The 24134-nt window shown below is 42.0% G+C and overlaps 3 protein-coding genes and 1 non-coding gene across 10 annotated transcripts in view; 2 read left to right on the top strand and 2 right to left on the bottom strand.

Annotated features, from left to right (window-relative positions):
• Positions 1-98: 98 nt before the first annotated feature.
• On the bottom strand, positions 99-5901 carry LOC106586484 (CCR4-NOT transcription complex subunit 11). Of its 2 annotated transcripts, none has more exons than XM_014173847.3 (7): positions 4946-5901; positions 4651-4815; positions 4218-4370; positions 1357-1571; positions 1055-1257; positions 862-958; positions 99-614 (listed from the first exon to the last, which is right to left on the bottom strand). In XM_014173847.3, the coding sequence occupies exons 1-7, from the start codon at positions 5262-5264 to the stop codon at positions 417-419; spliced, it is 1350 nt and encodes a 449-aa protein (XP_014029322.1). In that variant the 5' UTR covers positions 5265-5901; the 3' UTR covers positions 99-416. The 2 variants fall into 2 exon arrangements, with proteins under 2 accessions (XP_014029322.1, XP_014029323.1); XM_014173848.3 differs by having other exon boundaries at positions 1369-1571.
• A 130-nt stretch (positions 5902-6031) lies between these two features.
• LOC106586486 (large ribosomal subunit protein eL31) lies at positions 6032-19352 on the top strand. Of its 5 annotated transcripts, none has more exons than XM_082969086.1 (5): positions 6032-6050; positions 16169-16275; positions 16808-16933; positions 18848-18960; positions 19285-19352. In XM_082969086.1, exons 2-5 carry the CDS (start codon positions 16169-16171, stop codon positions 19314-19316), a joined length of 378 nt encoding a protein of 125 aa, XP_082825212.1. In that variant the 5' UTR covers positions 6032-6050; the 3' UTR covers positions 19317-19352. The 5 variants fall into 5 exon arrangements, with proteins under 5 accessions (XP_082825212.1, XP_014029327.1, XP_014029325.1 ...); XM_014173852.1 differs by having other exon boundaries at positions 6050-6068; XM_014173850.3 differs by lacking the exon at positions 6032-6050 and adding an exon at positions 7801-7903.
• LOC123730663 (small nucleolar RNA SNORA5) lies at positions 17189-17323 on the top strand. The gene has a single exon (XR_006762098.1). It is a non-coding gene; the product is annotated as a small nucleolar RNA SNORA5 (small nucleolar RNA).
• A 2931-nt stretch (positions 19353-22283) lies between the features above and the next one.
• LOC106586480 (TBC1 domain family member 8) overlaps positions 22284-24134 on the bottom strand; it is a 28660-nt gene continuing 26809 nt past the window's right edge. For both annotated transcript variants that reach the window (XM_014173841.3, XM_014173842.3), the window contains exon 20: positions 22284-24104. In XM_014173841.3, coding sequence (XP_014029316.1) covers positions 23637-24104 — 468 coding nt within the window. In that variant the 3' untranslated portion in view covers positions 22284-23636. The remainder of the gene's footprint in view (positions 24105-24134) is intronic.

Raw genomic sequence — 24134 nt, 5'->3', positions numbered from 1 at the left:
AAATCATCTAGTTCCCTCATTCAAAACAGAATCCAACAGTTCTGTATCTGCATGTCTCACTATGTTCAGTAGAAAATACAATTCAACAACCCAGATGGTTCATTACATATCCATTTAATGAAACAAAACCAACAAGCATCAATCTATGGAGGGGAAAAAAACTGTTTCAAAATCTATTTTCAAAATATGTCCATCTTTGTCCAGAAAAGAGAGATGAAAAACAGTAACTGAGTTCAAAGCTGGACTCCAGGTGGGTACTGGTGAGATCGTGAGGATTGTCTGGGTGGTTATACAGCCTTGGTCAGTTTCTCTTGGTTGGGGCGCCATTTAGAGGGTTGTGCCTCTGTGAGCTTACTACCTGGGGGGTGTTATTTGGCACAACAGGCTACTGCCACGTTTTATTTACTATGAAAGCGTTATTTGGCAGGTTTGACCTCTGGGGGGATTTCTCCTGTATCCAGGGTCTTGAGGAGGCGGAAGAGGCCGGCTGCTTCCCGTATGCGGCTGAACTCAATGCAAAAGGCCTGCACCTCGATGAACAGGTCCTGCACGTTTATGATCTTGTTCCGGATCAGAGACTGAAGGAACACACACACCAGGCGCACTAGGCGGTTCTGCAAATGGAAACAGAGGTTTTACATACACATCTGGAACACTGGCTAACACAGCGGCGCATTGACTAACATTAGTAAAATAAACAGTTATCTTGAGCAGGGAGAACACACAAATGAACTTCCTGTTACATATTTCTCAGAAAGAAAGTGGCATACATCCTCTGGTAAGACAAGCAGTTCAATGTGACTGAAAGGCCAAACAGTAAGCTACAGGCTCCTGTCAAGGCCCTTCCACAGTCCTCCTTACCTGCATGTACTTGTCTTTGATCTGTTCACACGTGGAGATACAGTTGGAGATGTACAGGTGAATGAACTCTGGAGGGAGGTCCACAGCAGTTGTCAGCCTGTGCACACAAAGAATAACCTCACATAAATAAACATTTTAAAACTGATTGTAGACAACTGAATTGTATAAATCAAATTCTATCCAAAGTCCCCACCTATTGACCACCTCCATGGAGTGCAGGGACATGTCCATGTTGACCAGAACAGAAAAGTACTCCGTGATCTGGCTGGACTGCATCAGTTTGAGAAGCATCTCGATGGCCACCAGAGGGTTGTTTTCCACCAGGTCAGGCAGCTTGGCCGGGGTCAGACCGATGTGGTACACCAGCTTCGGATCCTTCTCCAACTCACTCAGGAGCTGTAGGGAGAGAGCAAAATTTAGAGAGACATTCAGGTTGAACTCCCAAGCGAAGGTCATGTTTGAAATATATAAAATACAGTTGAGTAGACAGTGTACCTGTCTACTCACCTGTGACTGCTGCTGGGCAGACAGTGGGCTCTTGAAGGCCTTGGCCATGATGCGTTTGATCTCCACACCCGTGCTGTTCTTCACACACATGGAGCGGTCCCACTGCACATGGTGGTCGGGCTCCGTGGGGTTTAGCCAAGCCAGCTCATCCTCACACACGTGCAAGGGAGGGGGCGGCCGGATGAACTCTGGACGAAAGTGACCTGGGGGAGGTAGGGTCAAAGGGAGGCGTTACAGGCTGGATATGTGGCTTGTCTTACGTGATACTTGGGACATGGTATATACTTCACAGTATCATTCCTGTGTCATTACAATACCAAGCTATTGAAAAGACAAACACCACATGACCAGAAGTATGTGGACACCTGCTCGTTGAGCATCTCATTCCAAAATCATGGGCATTAATATGGAGTTGGTCCCCTCCCTTTGCTACCACAAGAGGGGGCATTGTCATGCTGAAACAGGAAAGGGCCTTCCCCAAACTGTTGCCACAAAGTTGGAAGCACAGAATTGCCTAGAATGTCATTGTATGTAGCATTAAGATTTCCCTTCACTGGAACTAAGGGGCCTCGCCCGAACCATGAAAAACAGCCCCAGACCATTATTTCTCCTCCACCAAACTTTACAGTTGGCTCTATGCATTTGAGCAGGTAGCGTTCTCCTGGCAGCTGCCAAAGCCAGATTTGTCCACCGGACTGTCAAATGGTGAATCGTGATTCACCACTCCAGAGAAAGCGTTTCCAATTCGGTAGTGAGTGTTGCAACCGAGGACAGGCAATTTTTACACGCTACACGCTTCAGCACTTGGCAGCCCCGTTCTGTGAGTTTGTGTGGCCTACCATTTCACGGCTGAGCCATTGCTGCTCCTAGACGTTTCCACTTCACAATAACAGCACTTACAGTTGAAGGGGGCAGCTCTAGCAGGGCAGAAATTTGTCGAACTGACTTGTTGGAATGGTGGCATCCTATGACAGCGCCACGTTGAAAGTCATAGATCTTCAGTAAAGCCATTCTACTGACAATCTTTGTCTATGGAGATTGCATGGCAGTGTGCTCGATTTTATACACCTGTCAGCAATGGGTGTGGCTGAAATAGCCAAATCCACTAATTTAAAAGGTGTGTCCACATACTTTTGTATACAGTTGAAGTCGGAAGTTTACATACAACTTAGCCAAATACATTTCAACTCCGTTTTTCACAATTCCTGACATTTAATCCTAGTAAAAATTCCCTGTCTTAGGTCAGTTAGGATCACCACTTCATTTTAAGAATGTGAAATGTCAGAATAGTAGAGAAAATTATTTATTTCAGCTTTTATTTCTTTCATCACATTCCCAGTGGGTCAGATGTTTACATACACTAAATTCGTATTTGGTAGCATTGCCTTTAAATTGTTTAACTTGGGTCAAACGTTTTGGGTAGCTTTCCACAAGCTTCCCACAATAAGTTGGGTGAATATTGGCCCATTCCTCCTGACAGCTGGTGTAACTGAGTCGGGTTTGTAGGCCTCCTTGCTCACACAAGCTTTTTCAGTTCTGCCCACAAATGTTCTATGGGATTGAGGTGATGGCCACTCCAATACCTTGACTTTGTTGTCCTTAAGCCATTTTGCCACAACTTTGGAAGTATGCTTGGGTCATTGTCCATTTGGAAGACCCATTTGCATCCAAGCTGTAACTTCCTGACTGATGTCTTGAGATGTTGCTTCAATATATCCACAATTTTCTTTCCTCATGATGCCATCTATTTTGTGAAGTGCACCAGTCCCTCCTGCAGCAATGCACCCCCACAACATGATGCTGCTACCCCATGCTTCACGGTTGGGATGGTGTTCTTCGGCTTGCAAGCGTTCCCCTTTTTCCTCCAAACATAACGATGGTCATTATGGCCAAACAGTTCTATTTTTGTTTCATCAGACCAGAGGACATTTCTCAAAAAAAGTACGATCTTTGTCCCCATGTGCAGTTGCAAACCATAGTCTGGCTTTTTTATGGCGGTTTTGGAGCAGTGGCTTCTTCCTTGCTGAGCGGCCTTTCAGGTTATGTCGATATAGGACTCGTTTTACTGTGGATATAGATACTTTTGTACCCGTTTCCTCCAGCATCTTCACAAGGTCCTTTGCTGTTGTTCTGGGATTGATTTGCACTTTTAGCACCAAAGTAAGTTCATCTCTAGGAGACAGAACGTGTCTCCTTCCTGAGCGGTATGACGGCTGCGTGGTCCCATGGTGTTTATACTTGCGTACTATTGTTTGTACAGATGAACGTGGTATCTTCAGGCGTTTGGAAATTGCTCCCAAGGATGAACCAGACTTGTGGAGGTCCCAAAAAAATTCTGAGGTCTGGGTTGATTTCTTTTGATTTTCCAATGATGTCAAGCAAAGAGGCACTGAGTTTGAAGGTAGGCCTTGAAATACATCCACAGGTACACCTCCAATATACTCAAATGATGTCAATTAGCCTATCAGAAGCTTCTAAAGCCATGATATAATTTTCTGGAATTTTCCACGCTGTTTAAAGGCCCAGTCAACTTAGTGCATGTAAACTTCTGACCCACTGGAATTGTGACACAGAGATTATTTCACTTATAATTAAGTCTGTAAACAATTGTTGGAAAAATTGCACAAAGTAGATGTCCTAACCTACTTGCCAAAACTATAGTTTGTTAACAAGAAATTTGTGGAGTGGTTGAAAAACGAGTTTTAATGACTCCAACCTAAGTGTATGTAAACTTCCGACTTCAACTGTATATAGTGTATGTTTTTGTGTCAACATACACCTTACTTATGTCGTCCATAAACATAACAGACAGACTAATAACAAACTGAATGATAAATTGCTCCACTTACTCTCCAGTGGAGGTCGAGGCCCAGTGACCAGAGACTCTGTGATCTGATTGGCCACTGAGCTGTCGAACCCGGAGTTGGAAGAATCTGGATCCGGGTCGTTGAGGATGCTGGGGAAGCTGGCCTTACTCTGGGTGGGTAGCTCTGACTGGCGCTCTGCAGGTTAAATGGGGAGAGAGAGGAATAAGGTTGTTTATATATTAAGTGTTAGAATTGCTGCATAGTAAAGTGTAAAGAACTGTGCTGTTGTACTACAGTAAGGATATGAGAGGTTTTATGTCTCAACACAAGCAAATCTCAATAGGTGGATTCCTAACCAAGAAATGTACAATTCCCCATCATACGTAACTATTTTTGAGTTGCCTAAAATTATTGCGATTCTGTAACCATCCTCCATACAAGATACATGCGAAGTGCATACATTCAGGTACTGTACCTGCCAATGCCAACTGCAGACCACTAATGTCTATGGACTGTGGCATGTTCCCCACGTCCATGCAGGAAACCTGTCTGGGGGTCTTCTTGAAGAGTTCCCTTGGAGGCGCCAGCATTAGCTGGGAGAGGAAGAACTTCTCGGGCTGTGTAATGGGTGGCAGGAATCCTATGAACAATCACATGATCAGGATATACTTGAGTTGATATGATGAAAGCAACACACTGCTGGTAAAAACTTTGGACAATACTTCTTACTATCCAAATGGATTACATTTGATATTTTAGCAGACACTTACCAGACAGTTGTTTCTCCTGCTCATCTCCAACTGGGGAGAGGTTCAGCAAGTGCGCAAAGACAGCGGCAAAGGGATTTGCGGCCAGTGGCTCTGTGCGGTACATCTCCCAGAGGAGGTAGAGGGCAGTCAGGCGCTGCGCAGAACTTGGCAGAAGGTCCGGCTGTTGCAGTAGCATCACCAAAACCGATCCTACTCGGAAATGTTCGGCCTTCGCGAAGTAATGATGAAAGGCGGTTGATAGACTATCGAAAGTGTTGGTGCAAGCTTCCTCTGAGATGATTCCCAAGAGGTTGGAGAGCTCCTTCGGGGCAAGTGTCATTGTACCTATGTTGTTGATAGCTAGCTTTTAGCTATGTGACCAAAATGATAAATCACTGCTTGCAAGTAGTCTTTTATAATTGTACGTAGGTCGCGTTATTCATTTCATACTTAAAAAGAAGCTAGATACATTTCCACAAACTCCACAGGAGTGCAGATATGGGCAGCTAGATAAGTTAGAAAATACTAGTTAGCTTACTAGCTAGCTTGTCACCAAAGTCATTGTAAAAGTAAGTTATACAGCTAAACAAAATCGACCTTGATCAACAAAAAAATATGCATACCAGACTTACTGGTCGTAAAATCATGAATCGAATTATTATAAAATGTTAAATAAGTAGTAAGAGCTTTTCTCAGCTGTTTTCCCATCAGTTTCCACTTCGTTCACAACATTGCAGCGTTGAGTTTTGACCTTTGACTCGACCCGGGTAACACCGTGCATTACGGGAGATGTAGTAAAGAAGATTATTCGTTTATTTATGCTTGCTCTGGACTTCTCGTGGCTACAAACATTTTCTACAAATTACAGATAACACATTACTCAAAATGTCGTGTAATTTATTTATTGTTTCGGAAAAACACTGCAAAAAATAATTTGGTGTCAGAAACGAAAGAGGAAGCGAGACATCCCACTCGCTGTTTTATTTCTGGTTCATATACAAGCCAATAAACTTAGCAGACCAGACCCAGTTTCTATCGCATTGGTTTCTATGTGAGAGCCACCGTCAAGTAGACCGGAACTGATGTTTTAAACGGCCTGAACAAAGAGAGAGGAAGAGGCGTCCGTGTGAGAGAAGCCTTTTTTGTATGGAGGTCTATGAGAGAGTGTCGAATGACGTGAAGCTGATTTGATCGAATATACGTTTTGTAATGTTTAGACTGTTACAAATGTACTGATATAAATGGAGACATGCATGTGGCATTCCGTCAACTTTGAGAAAAACGACTTAGTGCCTGTTGTGCGCACGCGTGGTTTGAATGGTCCTACCTGATCGTGCATGCTTTCAATCATTGAGGACATGTATTAACGGTTGTATTTCCATTGTTAGAACGGTCACTCGCCTATCTTGTCAATATAATAGATAATATTTGCCTGAGTGAACCTCAGTGGAGTAAACTCAAGAGAGAAAGGGGAACCGAGAGGCCCAACTCGGGGGGAAATCTGTCGCCCTCCAGCAGGTGGCGTTTTTTTTTGTTGCTCCGATCAAGCAAGGAGTTTTTGTATGGCGGTTAATGAGTGTCGAATTTGGTCACCCCAAAAAAATGAATGGCTTATTTGCTACGTGGGTTTTATTTTTATCAAATTGACTTTTCTTTATGCTGAAGTTATTAAAAGTATACTGGTAGAAGTAGATGTGACATCCCGGCAAGTTTGCGAAAAAACACTTTATATCATAGTCTCGAGATGGCTATGCATATTCATGTCTGAGGCTAGTAGCATAACGTCTCTTGCCATTAAATACAGGCGGTAGACATCATCAACACTCATCGAATATTCAAGAAAGGATTACAATAATGAGATGTATCCTCTGTGTACAACATAAAACACCAAATAATGCATGCAGAGCAGAATTAGGCCGATACCCGCTAATTATCAAAATCCAGAAAATAGTTGTTAAATTATACAACCACACAAAAGGAAGCAATTCCCAAACCTTCCATTACAAAGCCATCCCCTACAGAGAAATAAACCCAGAGAAGAGCCCACTAAGCAAGCTGGTCCTGGGGCTCTGTTCACAAACACAAACAGAGCCCCAGGACAGCAACACAATTATACCCAACCAAATCATGATAAAACAAAAAGATAATTACTTGACACATTGGAAAGAATTTACAAAAAACTGAGCAAACTAGAATGCTATTTGGCCCTAAACAGAGAGTACACAGTGGCAGCATACCTGACCACTGTGACTGACCCAAAATTAAGGAAATCTTTGACTATGTACAGACTCAGTGAGTATAGCCTTGATATTGAGAAAGGCAGTCGAATGCAGACCTGGCTCTGCACACTGCCCACAAAATGAGGTGGAAACTGAGCTGCACTTCCTATCCTCCTGCCAAATGGATGACCATATTAGAGACACATATTTCCCTCAGCCTACACAGACCCACACAAATTCGAAAACAAATCCAATATTTCAACCATATCTATTGGGTGAAATACCACGGTGTGCAATGACAGCAGCAAGATTGGTGACCTGTTGCCAAATTGAAAAGTGCAACCAGTGAAGAACAAACACTATTGTAAATACAACCTATATTTGTTTATTTTCCCTTTTGTACATTAACTATTTGCACAATATTACAACACTGTAATATATATATACATACATATACACATACATACATACATATATACATACATATGACATTTGAAATGTCTTTATTATTTTGTAAGTGTAATGTTTACTGTTAATTTTATATTGTTTATTTCACTAAGTGTGTATCTATTTATCTTGCTTTGGCAATGTAAACATATGTTTCCCATACCAATAAAGCCCTTATATTGAAATTTAATTGAAATTGTATCCACCAATATTTCTTTCGTGCGTTTAGAACGATCCGGATGTGAACCCTTTTTCGTTGCCATTTAGTACCCACAAGTCTTTGCAACTTCCTTTCCGACATTTCTCGGGCAGAGTGAGTACTGCTTTGCCTAATGTGTGTTATTTATCTAACTTCATCCTGACAGTGTGTGAATATAGTCCAATGTTTTAATTACGTAATTGCAAGATGAGACACTGAACTCCCTAAACGATTCAATCTTGGTTGAATATTCCCAAATGATCAATTGTGCGTATTTAATTAGAAACGTGTAGTCACTAAGCAGTCTCTTTGCTATCCGCACGTCCACAACCAGTAGTCAGCTAAACGGAACTATTGTGTCAAATGTCTCGGTTGTAAGGCCTATTAGTCCTTTGTTTAGGTCTGGGATCCCCAATTTCTGTTTCACAACATCGCATTGCTATTAATGTAAAGTTAGTCAGAAACCAATCTCTGTAGCGCGCTAGTTAAACTAGCAAGCTAGATCAATACCAGTGTCATTAGCTAGCCGGCTGCATTGCCTGGCGTCAGCAGCCAGATTTATGCTCAATGATGTATACATTGTTTATGCCCCACAAACACGTATCTAGATGGCGAAAGTTTCTGGTATTGTAAACCTATGAAATGTATTTTCTACAACATTCTAATTTTTCACTAATGAAACTTCACGTGGGATTGTTTACGTTCATGTCATTGAAAGCAGACTTAAAGTGGAACTGACAGCCTTTTAACTATTTTGCCGATATAAAACAGTCATATCAGTCATATCAAATTAACAGTTTATGCTACAAAACCAACTTTATAAGAGGTTTTAAAAATAGGTTAATATTTGACTTATTAACATTCCACGACGTCACTTACACGAAGGCATTTTTGGTTGAATAGACTTATCCAGTTCAACGCATGATTAGTATAATTCGGCAATACATTTATTGGTGGTTGAAAAAAATACTGATATCGGGTTGTAAATCAGATGTAAATTGTTTGCTGCTTCCTTTCTGGATGCACTGTTTCAGTTTCAATTGCTCAATATTTTGGACAAAAATGGACGAATGTAACTAAGGCTGTTATTGTCAATACAATCAAACTAGCAGGGCAATAATCACATCAGTCAAAAAAAACGTCATGCGCCGAATACAACCGGTGTAGACCTTACAGTGAAATGCTTACTTACAAGCCCTAAACCAAAAATGTAGTTAAGAAAATACCTATAATAAAACGAGATTAATAACAAATAATTAAAGAGCAGCAGTAAATACCGGTGTCAAGGTAATTGAGGTAATATGTACATGTAGAGTTATTAAAGTGGATATGCGGGCCTTCCCTGTGGCTCAGTTGGTAGAGCATGGCATTTGCAACGCCAGCATGGTGTGTGCAACTCCAGGGTTGTGGGTTCGATTCTCACGGGGGGCCAGTACAAAAAAAATGGATGAAATGTATGCATTCACTACTGTAAGTCGCTCTGGATAAGAGCGTCTGCTAAATGACTGAAATGAAAAATGCTATGCATAAATAATAACACAGTAGCAGCAGCGTATGAGGGGGGCAATGCAAATAGTCTGGGTAGCCATTTGGTTAGCTAACGTAGCTAATGGGTTAGCGTATCTATTTATCAAGCTAAAAACAGAGCCTAACGTTTGCTAGCTGCTAGGAGGATGTCATTGGGAGGAGTGGGTGAGTAACTGACTTTTCCCCTTGTTTTTTGGTGGCAGGTGTAATTTGGTTATCTAGCAAGAACTTGAATGACTGTTTGCATAGCTCTTGCGTTCGCAAATTCACTCTGGCTATCTACTCGGATTTCAGATCACTCTCCTCCGAGTGTGCCAGAGCTAGGCTGGACAATAGAACGAGTCAACGTTCACCCAAGGCTGAACAACAGCAAAAGAACATTGGCTAAACTGGAACACTAGCACCAGCCCATGGCAAATGAATGGAATCGAACGTTAGCAGAGCCTGTTTTGATTGGAGTGATGCTTAGAATTCCATTTCGCCTTAATGGCCCAAAAAATGTATCCTTTTTATTTTACCACAATCTGTTCATCTGACGAAACTGGGAAAAAAACGACTCGTGTAGAAAGTAATTGTGTCAACTGCGCTTATGTCTGCGTAATGAGAAAGTAAAGAAAAAACGAAAACGTATAATTATTTCTAGTCTGGTGATCGATGACAAAGGAGCTCGCTGCCCAGACTTACATAATTACAAAGAGGAGATTCTCCTGATTTAAAATGGTGCCCGACCTGAAAAAAATCTAAATATACACATTGTGAGATATTTGGTGAAATAGAAGGCATGCCTCTCCATAGGAAAACAATGGGGAGAGCTCAGCGTTCCATGGGCAAAAAGTATTTTGAGTCTAGCGTTTGATGACGACCAAGTTCGCTGCCCAGACTTACATAATTAGAAAAAGGAGATTCTCATTATTAAAATGGCATCCGACTTGAAAAAAATCTAAATATACACATTGTGAGATATTTGGTGAAATAGGCAGACATGTCTATATTTTCCCTATAGGAATCAATGGGACGACCGCAAGAGATTATTATATTTTTTTTAACTAGGCAAGTCGGTTAAGAGCAAATTCTTATTTACAATGACGGCCTAGGAACAGTGGGTTAACCTCTCTAGGGGGTGTGGTACTCTACCGTCCCACCTGGCCAACATCCAGTGAAATTGCAGAGCACCAAATTCAAAAACAGAAATACTCATAAAAATTCATAAAACATACAAGTGTTAGACATCGAATTAAATATTAATTTCTTGTTAATCCAACCACTGTGTCAGATTTCAAAAGGCTTTTACGGCGAAAGCATACCATTATCTGAGAACAGCGCCCAGCAGACAAATCATTAAACAGTTAGCAGCCAAGTAGAGGAGTTACACAAGTCAGAAATAGTGATAAAATTATTCACTTACCTTTGATGAACTTCATATGGTTGCACTCACAAGACTCCCATTTACTCAAATGTTCGATAAATTCCCTCTTTATATCCAAAAACCTCCGTTTTGTTCAGTAATCCACAGGCTCAAAGGCAGTCAACAACAGACAGACGAAAAGTATCAGTTAAGTTCGTAGAAACATGTCAAACGATGTTTATAATCAAGCCTTAGGTTGTTTTTAGTCATAATAATCAATAACATTTCAACCGGACAAAAGCTTCGTCAATATAAAAGGAAAACAACAAAGGCATGCTCTGGGTCGTGCGCATGAAAAGCCTCTGACACTGCAGGGTCCACTCATTCTGACTGGTCTTACTCACTCATTTTTCAGAATACAAGCATGAAACAATGTCTAAAGACTGTTGCCATCTAGTGGAAGCCACAGCAAGTGCAATTTGAGTCCTAAGTCAATGGATACTGTAATGGCATTCGATAGAAAACTACAAAAACAAAAAAAATCCCACTTCCTGGATGGATTGTTCTCAGGTTGTCACCTGCCATATCAGTTCTGTTATACTCACAGACATGATTTTAACAGTTTTGGAAACTTTAGAGTGTTTATCCAAATCTACCAATTATATGCATATCATAGCTTCTGGGCCTGAGTAGCAGGCAGTTTACTTTGGGCACGCTTTTCATCCGGAGGTGAAAATAGTGCTCCCTACCCTAGTGAGGTTAACTGCCTTGTTCAGGGGCCAAACGACAGATGTTTACCTTGTCAGCTCGGGGATTCGATTGATCAACCTTTCGGTTGGCCCAACGCTCTAACCACTAGGCTACCTGTCGCCCCAGGTTCCATGACTAATTTTCGGTTAACATTTTATCTATAAACAACGTGAGCAGGTCTCATTGCCAACAATAGCGAAGCAGGCATTGTGATGTAGAAAAATAAGCTTGGAATAGAACATTCGGAAGGCGAGTTGGTGCCACGGTACTCAATAGAACTACAGTGATTACAGTGGCGCCGGAGGAGATGGCTGCTGTTTTACAGTCTCCTAACCAATTGTGCTATTATGTGTTTTTTTTTGTTGCGATATTTGTGAATTATTTTGTACATGTTTCTGCAACCGTATCTTACGGCAGAAAAGAGCTTCTAGATATCAGGACAGCGATCACTCACCTCGGATTAGACAAAGATTTTTACAACAACAGCAGCAAGCAGGATTCACACGATATTCTCGAAACACCCCACAGGGCAGACATCCCAATTATTTGCAAAAGGAAGCGACACAGAGGAAGAAGAGCGGGATGCCTCGTCCGGACCCGAAGAAGGCAACTAGGAATGCTGCCGTTACCGTCAATATTACTCGCCAACGTGCAATCATTGGACAATAAACTAGACGAGGTACGATCACGAATATCCTACCAACGGGACATCAAAAACTGTAATATCCTATGTTTCACGGAATCGTGGCTGAATGACGACATGGATATTCAGCTTGCGGGATACACGCTGCACCGGCAGGATAGAACAGCACACTCCGGTAAGATGGGGGGGGGGGGGGGGGGGTCTTTGCACATTTGTAAACAACAGCTGGTGCACGAAATCTGAGGAAGTCTCTAGATTTTGCTCGCCTGAAGTAGAGTATATTGTGATAAACTGCAGGCCACACTACTTGCCTAGAGAGTTCTCAGCTATACTTTTTGTGGCTGTTTATTTACCACCACAGACAGATGCCGGCACTAAGACCGCACTCAGGCAGCTGAAAAAGGAAATAAGCAAACAGGAAACCACTCACCCAGAGGTGGTGCTCCTAGTGGCCGGAGACTTTAATGCAGGGAAACTTAAATCAGTTCTACCAAATCTCTATCAACATGTTAAATGTGCAACCAGAGGGGAAATAATTCTAGATCACCTGTACTCCACACACAGAGACGTGTACAAAGCTCTCCCTCGCCCTCCATTTGGTAAATCCGACCACAACTATCCTCTTGATTCCTGCTTACGAGCAAAAATTAAAGCAGGAAGCACCAGTGGCTTGGTCTATAAAAAAAAATGGTCAGATGAAGCAGATGCTAAACAACAGGACTGTTTTGCTATCACAGACTGGAACATAATCCGGGATTCTTCCAATGACATTGAAGAATACACCACATCAGTCACTGGCTTTATCAATAAGTGCATTGAGGACGTCGTCCCCACAGTGACTGTACGTACATACCTCAACCAGAAGCCATGGATTACAGGTAACATTCGCACTGAGCTAAAGGGTAGAGCTGCCGCGTTCAAGGTGCGGGACTCTAACCCGGAAGCTTACAAGAAATCCCGCTATGCCCTGCGACGAACCATCAAACAGGCAAAGCGTCAATACAGGGCTAAGATGGAATCATACTACACCGGCTCCGACGCTCGTCGGATGTGGCAGGGCTTGCAAACTATTACAGATTACAAAAGGAAGCACAGCCACGAGCTGCCCATTGACACGAGCCTACCAGACGAGCTAAATCACTTCTATGCTCGCTTCGAGGCAAGCAACACTGAGGCATGCATAAGAGCATCAGCTGTTCCGGACGACTGTGTGATCACGCTCTCCGTAGCCGAGTAAGACCTTTAAACAGGTCAACATTCACAAGGCTGCGGGGCCAGATGGATTACCAGGACGTGTACTCCGAGCATGTGCTGACCAACTGGCAGGTCTCTTCACTGACATTTTCAACATGTCCCTGATCGAGTCTGTAATACCAACATGCTTCAAGCACACCACCATAGTCCCTGTGCCCAAGAACACAATGGCAACCTGCCTAAATGACTACAGACCCGTAGCACTCACGTCCGTAGCCATGAAGTGCTTTGAAAGGCTGGTCATGGCTCACATCAACACCGTTATCCCAGAAACCCTGGACTCACTCCAATTTGCATACCGCCCAAACAGATCCACAGATGATGCGATCTCTATTCCACTCCACACTGCCCTTTCCCACCTGGACAAAAGGAACACCTATGTGAGAAGGCCATTCATTGACTACAGCTCAGCGTTCAACACCATAGTACCCTCAAAGCTCATCACTAAGCTAAGGAACCTGGGACTAAACACCTCCCTCTGCAACTGGTTCATGGACTTCCTGACGGGCCGCCCCCAGGTGGTGAGGGTAGGTAGCAACACATCTGCCACACTGATCCTCAACACTGCCAGGGATGCGTGCTCAGTCCCCTCCTGTACTCCCTGTTCACCCACGACTGCATGGCCAGGCACGACTCCAACACCATCATTAAGTTTGCTGACGACACAACAGTGGTAGGCCTGATCACCGACAACGACGAGACATCCTATAGGGAGGAGGTCAGAGACCTGACCGGGTGGTGCCAGAATAACAACCTATCCCTCAACGTAACCAAGACTAAGGAGATGATTGTTGACTATTGGAAAAGGAGCACCAAGCACGTCCCCATTCTCATCGACGGGGCTGTAGTGGAGCAGGTTGAGAGCTTCAAGTTCCTTGGTGTCCACATCAATAAATCAGAATGGTCCAAACACACCAAGACAGTCATGAAGAAGGCACGACAAAGCCTATTCCCCCTCAGGAAACTAAAAATTATTTGGCATGGGTCCTGAGATCCTCAAAAGGTTCTACAGCTGCAACATCGAGAGCATCCTGGCCGGTTGCATCACTGCCTGGTACGGCAATTGCTCGGCCACCGACCGCAAGGCACTACAGAGTGTAGTGCATACGGCCCAGTACATCACTGGGGCAAAGCTGCCTGCCATCCAGGACCTCTACACTAGGCGGTGTCAGAGGAAGGCCCTGAAAATTGTCAAAGACCCCAGCCACCCCAGTCATAGACTGTTCTCTCTACTACCACATGGCAAGCGGTACCGGAGTGCCAATTATAGGACAAAAAGGCTTCTCAACAGTTTTTACCCCCAAGCCATAAGACTCCTGAACAGGTAACCAAATGGTTACCCGGACTATTTGCATTGTGTGCCCTGCCCCCACCCTGTTTAGCTTATATGCGTAGTCACTTTAACTATACATTCATGTACATACTACCTCAATTGGCCTGACCAACCAGTGCCCCCGCACATTGGCTAACCGGGCTATCTGCATTGTGTCCCACCACCCGCCAACCCCTCTTTTTACGCTACTGCTACTCTCTGTTCATCATATATGCATAGTCACTTTAACCATAACCACATGTACATACTACCTCAGTAAGCCTGACTAACCGGTGTCTGTATATAGCCTTGCTACTCTTATTTTCAAATGTCTTTTTACTGTTTTATTTGTTTACTTACCTACACACACACTTTTTTTTTCACACTATTGGTTAGAGCCTGTAAGTAAGCATTTCATTGTAAGGTCTACACCTGTTGTATTCGGCGCACGTGACAAATAAACTTTGATTTGATAGGAGCCGGCAGGGTGAAAAATGCCCTAAAATAAGGCCTGCTTTTTCGTGATTACTTCTAAATGACGGCAAGCAGCTGGGAATATGGTCATATTATGAAACTGGGCTCCACGGCGGATGCAATGAACTAGTTTGTTTTTATTTATTTTTATTTAGCGTTAAAATGTCATGTGTCCAGCCTACCAGAGCGCAGAATAATTGATGAATTTACTGAAGGCGCAACACCGGCTGAATATGACTGGTGTCGGTAAATGTAGGCAAAACATTTTTATAGTTAGTCATGAACGCTCTAGATAACATGTAAACAGACTAGCTAACCAGCTCTGCTAGGGCAAGTAAAATGGTCAGTGCTGTGTTCTCAAATTTGATTTGTACTTGGAAGTAGCTAGCTAGTCAACTTGATTCATTTAGCTTGTAGGCAAGCTGCAGAAAGATTTTTAAATGTATTTTACCTTTATTTAACTAGGCAAGTCAGTTAGGATGTCGTGTCGTGTATCAATGCTGGTTTGAGGGCCAACTAGCTAAAAAGGTTTGAGAGGTTTTGTCTAATGTTTGTTTGATTTTAGCTCATCTTGCTCTGGCTAGTATTAGTTGTTGATCTTGTTGTTGTACATAACTGAGGGAGAGAGAGCCTACCTTTTCATGGTTGTTTGATCAATAGGACTGTAAAGTTCCTATATGTAAGAGGACTCTGTGGTATAGACATATTTGCAGTCACACTGTTGTAACTGCTGGTAAATACACAGTCGAGTTCATAGTGAATGATGCACAAAAGGCCTATTGTATCTCTGGTTGTCCATGGTGAACCGCTCTGCGTAGACTCCGGTCCTGGACTAGACAGATGTTTTTTTATTTTTATTTTATTTACAATAGTGTATCCTGGGGTCTATATGAACAGATTTTAATAAGATTTAATGTTGCTAAAATGCTGTCAGTTCCATTTTAAGCTCAGTGCTGACTTGGTAGGGGGGCACTCCTTTTAACCAAATAAGCAGTGGACACTTAAGGAATGCATGTCTTGTCTCTGGTTATGAGCAAAAGGTTAGTCAATGTTTTATGTGATGTCTTTTCTTAGATGGCGCCAAACAAGAAGGGCGGTGAGAAAAAGAAGGGGCGTTCTGCCATCAACGAGGTTGTGACCAGGGAGTACACCGTCAACATCCACAAGCGCATACATGGCGTGTGAGTACACTGTCTGGGGGCATGGCACTGAGTCTGCTGCTATAGAGTTATGGATGTGTGCTATCTACACACGGTTTGAAGGAAGTACTCTGTTTGTATGCTTGCAAGGTGTTTTTGTTACTTTGATGGCTGGTCTAAGGTAATTTGGTGGGCGATCCCACTGAAGAGGATTAAAGGGAATGGTGGAGGTAAAATTATCAGAGGCAATTGACACTTCTGATTTTGTACCAGCTGAATGTTGCTTATGGGAAAGAATGTGAGGTGCCAGTGTGAATGGGCTTAGGCTACGTTGTGACTCTATTTTTCTTTCCAAGGTCATTATAGGTGGACAAGCAGCTGGTGCTGTGTAGTGTTGTCCATTGCTGGATGCTTATTTTTGGAACTGCAATAAGGGTCCTTTTTGCAAGGGCATCCGTTGTTATATTGCTTTGAAAAATAGACATTGCTTGCTCTGACAAATGTGACGATTTTATCAACCTCTTTGATAATCCTGTGCATGTAATTAACATTGCTTCTTGCTGTGTCCCGTCAGGTCCTTCAAAAGGAGGGCACCTCGCGCTCTCAAGGAGATCCGCAAGTTCGCCATGAAGGAGATGGGAACCCCTGATGTACGCATCGACACTCGCCTGAACAAGGCTGTATGGACCAAGGGTGTGAGGTAAGCAAACCCTTGTGTTTCTTGCGACAGAGGCCTTAGCCTGCTGGTCACTGGTACAGAAAAGGTTATGAGCTTAACTTGATTGACGGCTATATTTCAAAACTGATACTTGAAACTGTCATCTTAGCCAATCTGAGTGACACTGAGTTGAGGGTACAGTATACTACAGGTTAATGCTTTAAGTGCAATAAGTGTTGGGACGATATGCACTTAACCGTAGTATGAACTGGACTATGCTGAATTCCAAATTGCCTGTGCAGCCATGTCAAATTCAGTGCTTCCTCTGCAATGGACTGCACTGGCCAAAATGGCTGCCATAGTAAAACTAGTTCATGGGCCTCGCATTCATTTTCCATTAATGTTGGGGATAAATTTGTGCTAATGACAATTGATTGTTGATATCATTGATGCACATTATTCGTTACGTCTAATTGAATTGAAAGTTGAAAATCAGGCTCTTTTTCCCTCTCTCCCTCCACCCCTCTATCAGCAAGAAAACCCCACTGTCACCCCTGTCCTATCTGCTTCATGCAGTGTTGTCCTGATATCAAGGGGTAGAGGCTAGTTAGCCCGGGCGGATATCAACTTTGACCGAGCCAGCATCAGTGCTGGCTTCAGAGCGAAGTAATATCCTGTTATGCTTGGCGATGGGTGTAGAGTTGACACAATTAATAAAAGTTGAGGCGTGGGAAGTTTTCCACAATGCCATGCACTAAAACTGAGCACATTTATCCATGTTAAAACCTCTCTAGGCTAGGTGGGACGGTAGCGTCCCACCTGACCAACATCCAGTGAAAGTGCAGGGCGCCAAATTCAAACTACAGAATTGTAAATATTTAACATTCTTCAAAATACACATGCAATATGTCAAAATAAAGCTTAACTTCTTGTTAATCCGGCCGCGGTGTCAGATTTCAAAAAGGCTTTATGGCGAAAGCAAACCATGCGATTATCTGAGGACAGCACCCCACCATACAAATGCATAAATCATTTTCAACCAGGCAGGTGGCGACACAAAAGTCAGAAATAACGATATAATTCATGCCTTACCTTTGAAGATCTTCTTCTGTTGGCAGTCCAATATGTCCCAGAAACATCACAAATGGTCCTTTTGTTCGATAAACTCATTTTTTATATCCCCAAAATGTCCGCGTTTGATTCAGAAAAACACCGGTTCCAACTCGGCAAGTGTACTTGCATTTCTGAGGTTGGTGATCTGGTGTATATGAAATGAGCAATACTTGTATGTCACCCACTGGGTGGAAAATATCCCTGTGGGTGACCTTAATTAACAAATTGTGGTAGACTTATGACTACAAATTATCTAATAAGTTACCTGTTAACTTTGTCCAAACATTTCCAACAACTTTCTTAATCCATCCTTAGGTATCCTAAAACGTAAATAATTGATCAAATTTAAGACGGAATATACTGTGTTCAATAGCGGATAAAATCAAAGTGGAGCGAGCTACAGGTCGCGCGCCCCAAACAAGAGTCCACTTGGCTTGACTCTCATTCTGAATAGCCGTACTTCTTCATTTCTAAAGGAAAAACATCAACCAATTTCTAAAGACTGTTGACATCTAGTGGAAGCTATAGGAACTGCAACCAGGTGCCTCAAATCTAGTTTACCATAGAAAACCAATTGAAAACACAGTGAACTCAACAACAAAAAATCCTGGATGGTTTGTCCTCGGGGTTTCGCCTGCCAAATAAGTTCTGTTATACTCACAGACATTATTTTAACAGTTTTAGAAACTTTAGTGTTTTCTATCCAACTCTACCAATTATATGCATATCCTAGCTTCTGGGCCTGAGTAGCAGGCAGTTTACTTTGGGCACACTTTTCATCTGGACTTCAAAATACCGCCCCCATCCCAAAGAAGTTAACTGATATTTTGTATGTTATTTCAGGAATGTCCCATACCGTATGCGCGTGCGCCTGTCAAGGAAACGCAATGAAGACGAGGACTCTCCCAACAAACTGTACACCCTCGTCACATACGTTCCTGTCACAACATACAAAGGTAAGTCCAACATTTGCTTGGCTGTGTGCTGTGCTCACTGCTGAATTGTATCCACAAGTATACTTGCATTTCTGAGGTTGGTGATCTGGTGTATATGAAATGAGCAATACTTGTATGTCACCCACTGGGTGCAAAATACCCCTGTGGGTGACCTTGGTTAACTAATTGTGGTGGACTTATTTTCAGATCAGCTGCATGCAAATGGGTAGACAAAGTAGTGGACCTGTAAATGCTCCAACCAAAGCTCAGAGCTAGTCCTGTGCTGTTCCTCATTTGCCTGTTGAAGACTAAACTGATTCTGATTGTTTTCTTTTCTTTCTACAGGTCTGCAGACGGTCAATGTGGATGAGAACTAATTTTTCACCGGTGTTGAAATAAATGTATAAAAGAAACTGCAGTATTGGATATTTTTTTCATCCGGAGTTTATGCACTCACTAATTTGGATTATTGGTGGCGCAATTGCATTAAATTATATTTAATTTTCTTTCTAGAGCAAGTGTCTGATTAGTGTTAGGATATAAAAGCATGTTTTTTAATTTTTTTTATTATTATATAAAAGCATGGTTTTTTTAACCTTTATTTAACTAGGCAAGTCAGTTAAGAACAAATTCTTATTTTCAATGACAGCCTTCCCCGGCCAAATCCTAACCCGGACAACGCTGGGCCAATTGTGCGCTGCCCTATGGGACTCCCAATCACGGCCGGTTGTCATACAGCCTGGAATCAAACCAGGGTCTGTAGTGATGCCTCTAGCACTGAGATGCAGTGCCTTAGGCCACTCGGGAGCTGCTTGTTTACTTCAGCCGCATTACATGTGCTTTTGAGGGTCTTCAATCTCCTTGGTGAATCAGTCTATGCCAGGTATTCCCAAACTGGGGTATGGGGGTACGCCAAATGAAAATGTGATTAACATTAAAACAAATTAAAAAATGTATATCTATCAAGGGGTAGAGGCTAGTTGGCATATATATATATATATACACACACACATACACTTGAAGTCGGAAGTTTAGATACACATTAGCCAAATACATTTAAACTCAGTTTTTCACAATTCCTGACATTTAATCCTAGTAAAAATTCCCTGTCTTAGGTCAGTTAGGATCACCACTTTATTTTAAGAATGTGAAATGTCAGAATAATAGTAGAGTGATTTATTTCAGCTTGTATTTCTTTCATCACATTCCCAGTGGGTCAGAAGTTTACATACACTCAACTAGTATTTGGTAGCATTGCCTTTAAATTGTTTAACTTGGGTCAAATGTTTTGGGTAGCCCTCCACAAGCTTCCCACAATAAGTTGGGTGAATTTGGCCCATTCCTCCTGACAGCTGGTGTAACTGAGTCGGGTTTGTAGGCCTCCTTGCTCGCACACGCTTTTTCAGTTCTGCCCACAAATTTTCTATAGGATTGAGGTCAGGGCTTTGTGATGGCCACTCCAATACCTTGACTTTGTTGTCCTTAAGCCATTTTGCCACAACTTCGGGTCATTGTCCATTTGGAAGACCCATTTGCGACCAAGCTTTAGCTTCCTGACTGATGTCTTGAGATGTTGCTTCAATATATCCACATAATTTTCCTACCTCATGATGCCATCTATTTTGTGAAGTGCACCAGTCCCTCCTGCAGCAAAGCACCCCCACAACATGATGCTGCCAACCCTGTGATTCAAGGTTGGGATGGTATCCTTTGGCTGGCAAGCTTCCCCCTTTTTCCTCCAAACATAACAGTGGTCATTATGGCCAAACAGTTCGATTTTTGTTTCATCAGACCAGAGGACATTTCTCCAAAAAGTACGATCTTTGTCCCCATGTGCATTTGCAAACCGTAGTCTGGCTTTTTTATGGCGGTTTTGGAGCAGTGGATTCTTCCTTACTGAGCGGCCTTTCAGGTTATGTCGATATAGGACTCATTTTACTGTGGATATAGATACTTTTGTACCTGTTTCCTCCAGCATCTTCACAAGGTCCTCTGCTGTTGTTCTGGGATTGATTTGCACTTTTCACACCAAAGTACGTTCATCTCTAGGAGACAGAACGCATCTCCTTCCTGAGCGGTATGACGGCTGCGTGGTCCCAATGTGTTTATACTTGCGTACTATTGTTTGTACAGATGAACGTGGTACCTTCCGGCGTTTGGAAATTGCTCCCAAGGATGAACCAGACTTGTGGAGGTCTACAATTTTATTTCTGGGGTCTTGGCTGATTTTTTTATTTATTTTTCCATGATGTCAAGCAAAGAGGCACTGAGTTTGAAGGTAGGCCTTGAAATACATCCACAGGTACACCTCCAATTAACTCAAATGATGTCAATTAGCCTATCGGAAGCTTCTAAGCCATGAGATAATTTTCTGGAATTTTCCAAGCTGTTTAAAGGCACAGTCAACTTAAGAGAATGTTAACTTCTGACCCACTGGAATTGTGACACAGTGAATTTTAAGTGAAATAATCTGTAAACAATTGTTGGAAAAATTACTTGTCATGCACAAAGTAGATGTCCTAACCGACTTTCCAAAACTATAGTTTGTTAACAAGAAATTTGTGGAGTGGTTGAGAAACGAGTTTTAATGACTCCAACCTAAGTGTATGTAAACTTCCGATTTCAACTATAGCTTTAAATGGCATTTTATATGTTATATATTTCTATCATGTCAAAACTGGAATTTCTACTCAAAGGTTGTAAAAGTATGCTAGACATTGATTCTATAAATCATACATAGTTTGATGTTTCTGTGACAAACATTGAATTAGTTATTGATTTATACTGCTTTAAATGGCATTTTATGTATTTCTATAAAATCCAAACTGGAATCTTTCCTCAAAAGAAAGGTTGTAATAGTATGCTAGACATTTATAGAATAAATCATACCTAGTTTGTTTCTGTGACAAACAGTGAATTAGTTCATGATTTATACCGTGTTAAATGGCAATTTATTGATTTTATGAATTTCTATAAAATCAAAACTGGTATCTTTCCTCAAAACAAAGGTTGTAAAAATATGTTAGACTTTTATAGAATAAATCAGACCTAGTTTGATGATTGTCATCAGTTGAAACATTATTGATTTATATAGCTTTAAATTGCATTTTATTGATTTTATGTTTTTCTATAAAATCAAAACTGGAATCTTTCCTCAAAACAAAGGTTGTAAAAGTATGCTAGAGATTTATAGAATAAATCATACCGAGTTTGGTGAATGTCTGTTGAATGGCTGAATGTGTGAATATAAAACCAACTTTAACTCAGTGAGTGTTTGAAGGGGTACGGGACTATAAAACGTTTGGGAACCACTGGTCTATGCAATACATTGAATAAGACAAGGATGCAACATTGTTTTTAATGATTTACAAACAAACCATGTCTGATATTTTGCAGCAGACACGTTCAAGAAGTGATAAATGTCCTGATTTGTGATAATGCACATCAAGTGAACTTGTGAGTGTGCACTACGAGTAACATCAAGGTGCATCTGTTGTCAATTAGAAGGCATCAGACTGGTTCTGGAATAACCAAAACCTTAATTTAACACCACCACTGATTTGAAATGGAAAAATCAAGTTCTCTATATAGAAGACTTATTCAACAAAATCTGAGGCACAGCAGTTTTGTTTGTTTAGTAACAACTGATTTTAAGAAAGTGTGTAGGACTTTAGTCTATAATATAATACTGGTCACTTACACTTAAGGCTTGAATGAAGAAATATGCTTGGTATACTAATAATGCTCAAACAGTTTAAGAACACCTAAAATAAGACTTCTTAAAGAACAAAATGCATTCAATCAATACAGGACAAACACTTGATTAATGTACTGCATTGTTGAGGAGCTAGCACAATTACTTCGCTGCACCTTTTATACTTGCTGTAAACCGTGACGAATGTGATTTGACAAAATATATAGGTGCACATTTTCAATGTGTAGCACACAAAAGCAAGATTCTAATGTCCATTATTGTATGACAAACATTTGGCAGTTAATAGTCCTTGACTCCTTGGGCTATATATAAAAAAATACAAATGAAAACGCTTGCCAAAATGATACACTGCAGGCGTACAGGCATAAAATATTTGGGCAGAAAAGAACACTTGTCTGCTCTACTTGATTGGACAATATGGCAAACAAGTGTATCACCAACCAGGCAGCCAATGTTAAGTCAAATAAAATGTCACTAAAACTGGGCACATTTGAGTTTGTTCCCATTTTATAGACCAGATGAAGCAGAATGAAAACGTGTGTATAAATATTGAGCAACGAAAAATAAAAAATAACCCTTTTTCATGGTGCTATGTGTAGTGCATGGTGTGTGGGACGTTCTCACAGTAGTATATATGATTATGATTGATACATCAAGTAGTCTCTTGATTATCATGCATGTCTTGGTTTTGGTTAACCTGCTTTCAGACAGTTGTTGATCCCAAAAGACAAGGCCACATTTCTCCACAGCTACATCTGGAGAGGAAGACCTACTTTACTTCTCCTTTGTGCTCGACAGACCAACGACTCAATATAGGCACATACGGACTCTTGGTACCCACTCATCCTTTTAAGACGGAGGACACAGACAACACTTATTGGGGACAAAGGTGCCTGGACAGCTAGATAAGAAACTAGATTGAAAGCCCAGTATTGGGTCACACTGTGGTTCTCACATCGAGGTTCTGTTGGTCGTGTTGAAATCAGCTGGTCCCTTGCTGGAGCATAAGCAGACCAGCCCTTTCATGGTACTGTTTCACTTTTGCCTCAGCCACCTTTGCTGACAGGTCCATCGGTTTCTCAAAGAAGTTGACTAGCTGCTGTTCTGTTAGGAGAGAAGCCAGGATCTGAGCGTAGCTGACCGCCCACTCGCTCTGACTCTCAGACCCTGAACTCTTGCTGGTCCCCTCCTTTCTCTCTCCTTCTTCTTCTTCTTTGGTGCTGAAGACGGGGTGGTCTTCTTGACTCCCCTCCCTGTGATCGTCCTCTACCTCATCTCCGGCCCCACCCTCGCTGCTGACCTCTGACCCTGAGCAGCGGCTGCGGTGCCCGACCTCGCCGATCTGCAGCACCAGGCTGGTCACTGTAGCGATGGCCTGAAAGAGCTCATTCTCGTCTGGGTTGCCATGGAACATGCTGTAGAGGGTCTTACAGAACTGGATGAACTCCCTCTGTAGAAAACAACAATACAAGTTTATTGT

Source organism: Salmo salar, chromosome 25 (genome assembly GCF_965601325.2).
Source record: "Salmo salar chromosome 25, fSalSal1, whole genome shotgun sequence".
Lineage (NCBI taxonomy): Eukaryota > Metazoa > Chordata > Actinopteri > Salmoniformes > Salmonidae > Salmo > Salmo salar.
Note: the sequence above shows the minus strand (reverse complement) of the source record. Positions and strands in the feature narration are given on the sequence as shown.

Coding starts and splice junctions, on each gene's coding strand:
- LOC106586486 (XM_014173849.1), top strand. Junction 16,276..16,807: donor CACAAGCGCATACATGGCGT/GTGAGTACACTG, acceptor GTGTCCCGTCAG/GTCCTTCAAAAGGAGGGCAC. Junction 18,961..19,284: donor TCCTGTCACAACATACAAAG/GTAAGTCCAACA, acceptor TTCTTTCTACAG/GTCTGCAGACGGTCAATGTG.
- LOC106586484 (XM_014173847.3), bottom strand. CDS start 5,264: ATGACACTTGCCCCGAAGGAGCTCTCCAACCTCTTGGGAATCATCTCA. Junction 4,371..4,650: donor TCTGCAGTTGGCATTGGCAG/GTACAGTACCTG, acceptor TTTAACCTGCAG/AGCGCCAGTCAGAGCTACCC. Junction 959..1,054: donor TCCATGGAGGTGGTCAATAG/GTGGGGACTTTG, acceptor TTGTGTGCACAG/GCTGACAACTGCTGTGGACC.